General features: G+C 38.8%; 1 protein-coding gene across 1 annotated transcript; it reads right to left on the reverse strand.

Moving 5' to 3' along the window:
* Positions 1-593: 593 nt before the first annotated feature.
* Positions 594-2465, reverse strand: LOC128693740 (spore coat protein YeeK-like). The gene is made up of 2 exons (XM_053783592.2): positions 2349-2465; positions 594-1281 (listed from the first exon to the last, which is right to left on the reverse strand). The coding sequence occupies exons 1-2, from the start codon at positions 2358-2360 to the stop codon at positions 640-642; spliced, it is 654 nt and encodes a 217-aa protein (XP_053639567.2). The 5' UTR covers positions 2361-2465; the 3' UTR covers positions 594-639.
* Positions 2466-5452: the final 2987 nt, after the last annotated feature.

A 5452-nucleotide genomic window follows, 5' to 3' on the forward strand; every position in this document is an offset into this window, starting at 1 on the left:
ATATATATATATATATATATATATATATATATATATATATATATATATATGTATATATATATATATATATATATATATATATAAATGATAAGAAACTTCACAGAAAACTATTTTGCATTATTGTGGGTTCGAGCACTGGAAAGTTTTCTTCTTACTGCTGCTATTTACAAAATAATGAAGTCTTGAAGCAATCAGCAGGACCAACACATTTAAAATTTAGCATTATAGTCTTCACAGTCATCTCTGTACAGTGGCAAGTGGCACTTAGACAGATGTTCAAGAACTAGGCAGCATATCAGGATATACCATGATCTACTTGGAGGACTATATTAACAAGTGGCTGGCACTGATTTAGTTAATGAGAATTAATGCTTATACTGTATAGTTAGTTACAACATATTCTTTCCATCTACTTTTATTATTCAAGTCACAATATACATGCGTGTCTTTCAGAAAAAAATACATTTTTTGCCTGTAGAAGAAGACTGTCTATAGATTGCAGAATCTTCTGATATCTGCTGCACCCACGTACTCATTTTTTCTCTTTCTTTTGATCTTTATCTCTCTGTTTTTAGTGGTGAAAGGAAACAGGATAGGGGAAATGAAATTTATTTGAATAAATATGTATGGCAACACTACTCAATGTCCATATCCATAGCCGTAGCCATGCCCATGTCCGTGGTGAGGAGCTACATAGGCGTGTTTCCTCTGGTAGGACAGACCGTGATAAGGATGCTCCACTGCCGTCTTGTACCCGAAAGCAGCTCCGTGTCCCTTGTATCCATGTCCGTGTCCTACCTCATAGGAGTGTACCACGCCGTGACCATGTCCACCTCCGTGTCCGTGTCCACGGCCGTAACCGTAGCTGTGTCCACCATGGTGCAGGCTGTGACCTCCGTGGTGTAGGCCGTGACCGCCGTGGTGTAGTCCGTGACCGCCGTGGTGTATGCTGTGACCACCATGATGTAGGCCGTGACCACCATGGTGTACGCCGTGACCGCCGTGGACTATTACATGGCCACCATGGTGCAAATCATGACCATGACCGTGGCTAATTCCGCCATCATGTGTATGTGTAACAGTGTGGACGACGCTGTGGCCCAGTCCGTGGCCGATGCCGTGCCCCAGTCCGTGACCAATGCCATGTCCCAGTCCGTGACCATGAAGGATACCATGGCCCAAGCCGAGACCGATGCCGTGGTCAACCACATGTCCACCATACCCAGGCTCAGCCTCCCGCCGATCCCGGGCTGTCACCATGGCAACCAACAGGACACCGATCTGCGAAGTAGAATGGAATTGCTTGCAGCGGTACGATTATTAACAGGAACGTGCAGTCTTGGACAGCAATGTCCAGGCTTACCGATCTGAAACCTGATCTTAGCGTATAGACACCTCAACGTTCGCTATTTAAGCTCCGTGACCCCACACGGTTTATTTACTCACAAATATAACAAATTATCTGCAAATTCTTTGTCAATCTCTGTCCGAGGAATATTTATAAATAAAGAATCTACATCTGTACTCAACATACCGACTCACCCTCCATAGTTCAGGGCAACTATTGCTTTCACAAATTCCATGAAATTATCTTCTGTCTAGTTATTGCTTATTAATCGTGATAAAGTCAGTACAAATTTGAAAAATATTATAATTATAATCTTGCCATTTTTTTTCTTTCATTATCATCATTTACAAAGAATAATCTCTTGACATTAAATTTCTTTGAATCTGTGAAAGAACTAAGCACTTTAAGCCATAGGGGCGTCAACCTGTATGGCTAGTATATATATATAGATCCATTATTCACTAATGTTTCGTATTTAAAACAGAAATTCTCCCATGATATATTCATATGCAATCTGAAGGGAAATATAATTATTAGCAGCTTGTGAAAATATAAGTATGCTGTGTTACCAGGGGTTACACACACACACACACACACACACACACACACACACACTCACACACACACACACACACACACACACACACACACACACACACACACACACACACACACACGCACACACACACACACACACACACACACACACACACACACACACACACACACACACACACACACACACTCCCACGCACACACTCCCACACACACTCCCACACACACATATATATATATATATATATATATATATATATATATATATATATATTTCATTGTATTTATAATAAAAATTAAATTTTATTCATATCCTAGATTATAGTGTTCATCATGACTTGTTTCCCTAATGGCAGTTAGAGACATTAAATTAACAATAAATGTAATGATAATTTAACGATGAATAACCGAAAAATTCATGATAAATGCAGCTGGTGGAACTCACCAGAGACCTCATGGTGGTCGATGTTGGAGGAGGCACTGAGGTAGTGTGGTAATTTCTCTGGTCGTAAAGCTTATATACTCACGTTATCCACATCACCTTCCCTCTCTTACCTCCCCCTCCCATCTCCTCCGCCCTCATAACTATCACCAAAACTACCTCCCGTACTTCCTATCCCCCTCTCCACAACGTTCACTACCCCTCAACCACCATCCACCACCATCATGCTCCCCGCCCCTACTCGTCACATGACAATGCTCACTTCACTAGTGGCATTCGGTAGTTTTTTTTTTTTACCTTATAATTTACATCACGGTATCAGACTCACTGACAGCGTTATGACGAACATCTGAAGGCCGCTGAAGTAACACCTCTTAAATCAGTACTGAGAAAATATTCAGGGAATTTTCACTTTCGTTTGCCGTTTAAAAAATTTTCTTTTTTATTATTTATTGCCGTTATGTAACTCATTAGTTCTTCTTTGGGCATTAGTTTTTATTTGACAAAATAATAAATAATCAAGACTCACCTTCGCTGTTAATTAAACAGTAATTTGGTCATTAATCAGCCTCGCATGAGCAGCCTGGGACGCTAATCTTCACCTGCCTAACTTCCTCGGGCACAACTTAAAGTTTTAATTAAGGATTGCACTTATTTATTGTTGGATACATTTTAATAAATATATATATATATATATATATATATATATATATATATATATATATATATATATATATATATATATATATATATATATATATATATATATATATATATATATATATATATATATATATATATATATATATATATATATATATATATATATATATATATATATATATATATATATACATATATATATATATATATATATATATATATATATATATATATATATATATATATATATATATATATATATATATATATATATATATATATATATATATATACATATGAATATGTCGTGACGAATATGTAAAACTGGTCAATTAGCAAGAACTCATTTAAAATTAAGTCCTTCCTGAAATTTTCACTTATACGTTTAAAGATATATTTTTTTTCATTAATGTTAATATAAATAAATTTTAATTTTGCACCAAAAGAATCTTAAAAAATTACCTAACTTTATTATAACAAGAGTAATTTATTTTAGCCTAACCCAACTAAATATATTTTAGATTTGTTTACAGTAATTTAATACTAAACAAACACAGTGAAATAATTTTTTTCGTTAGATTCAGAATCATTTTGGCGACATTATTGCATACACAAATTTTCACTTGTCCTATATGGCAAGATGAGCGTTGTTATTTAAGCCAAGATCGCAGGTTCTGCCTATTCGGCACGACACACACACACACACACACACACACACACACACACACACACACACACACACACACACACACACACACACACACACACACACACACACACACACACACATACACACACACACACACACACACACACACACACACACACACACACACACACACACACACACACACACACACACACACTGGAGTATGCAGCACCAGTCTGGAACCCACACCTGGTCAAGCACGTCAAGAAGTTAGAGAAAGTACGAAGGTTTGCAACAAGGCTAGTCCCAGAGCTCAGGGAAATGTCGTACGAGGAAAGGTTGAGGGAAATCGGACTGACGACGCTGGAGGACAAAAGGGTCAGGGGAGACATGATAACGACATACAAGATACTGCGGGGAATAGACAAAGTGGACAGAGATAGGATGTTCCAGAAAGGGGACACAGAAACAAGGGGTCACAACTGGAAGTTGAAGACTCAGACGAGTCACAGGGACGTGAGGAAGTATTCCTTCAGGAAGTGGAATAGCCTAGCAATGAAGTAGTGGATGCAGGAACCATACATAGTTTTAAGAAGAGGTATGACAAAGCTCAGGAAGCAGAGAGGGAGAGGACCTAGTAGCGATCAGTGAAGAGGATGGGCCAGGAGCTGAGTCTCGACCCCTGCAACCACAATTAGGTAAGTACAATTAGGTGAGTACACACACACACACACACACACACACACACACACACACACACACACACACACACACACACACACACACACACACGCACACACGTGTATGTTAGGCCCATATTGGAGTATGCGGCACCAGTTTGGAACCCACACCTAGCCAAGCACGTAAAGAAACTAGAGAAAGTGCAAAGATTTGCAACAAGACTAGTCCCAGAGCTAAGAGGTATGTCCTACGAGGAGAAGTTAAGGGAAATCAACCTGACGACACTGGAGGACAGGGGAGATAGGGGGGACATGATAACGACATACAAAATACTGAGAGGAATTGACAAGGTGGACAAAGACTGGATGTTCCAGAGATTGGATAGAGTAACAAGGGGACACAGTTGGAAGTTGAAGACAGATGAATCACAGGGATGTTAGGAAGTATTTCTTCAGCCACAGAGTAGTCAGGAAGTAGAATAGTTTGGGAAGCGATGTAGTGGAGGTAGTATCCATACATAGCTTCAAGCAGAGGTGTGATAAAGCTCACGGTTCAGGGAAAGTGACCTAGTAGCGACCAGTGAAGAGGCGGGGCCAGGAGCTTGGACTCGACCCTGCAACCTCAACTAGGCGAGTACATCTAGGTGAGTACACACACACACATCCTTGCATTGTTAAATCTCTAGTAAGGCTGATGCATGCAGGGGACGAGATGAAAAGCTGTAAGCCTTCTCCCTGAAAGCTGTCTGCCTTGGATCAAAGTCTAGCGCAAGGTGGACTCCAAGATATTCGTCCAGTGTGGGTAGATTGGTAAAGCACTGCGTACCTTGTTCCAAGGTTCGTATGTTCGAGTCTCCTTCAGCCCGAGATCAGTGTTTATATATATATATATATATATATATATATATATATATATATATATATATATATATATATATATATATATATATATATATGCAAAACAACCACTCTGAAAGAATAGAGAAATTCCAAGCGCTTTCATAGTTCCTTGATAATGTGAGTAGTCACGAAAGCGCTTTGAATTTCTCTATTCTTTCAGAGTGGTTGTTTTGCATATTCTGAAATCACATGTTTACTGTGATCTTATTGCATAT

The sequence above is a fragment of the Cherax quadricarinatus genome, chromosome 6, assembly GCF_038502225.1.
Source record: "Cherax quadricarinatus isolate ZL_2023a chromosome 6, ASM3850222v1, whole genome shotgun sequence".
Classification (NCBI taxonomy): domain Eukaryota; kingdom Metazoa; phylum Arthropoda; class Malacostraca; order Decapoda; family Parastacidae; genus Cherax; species Cherax quadricarinatus.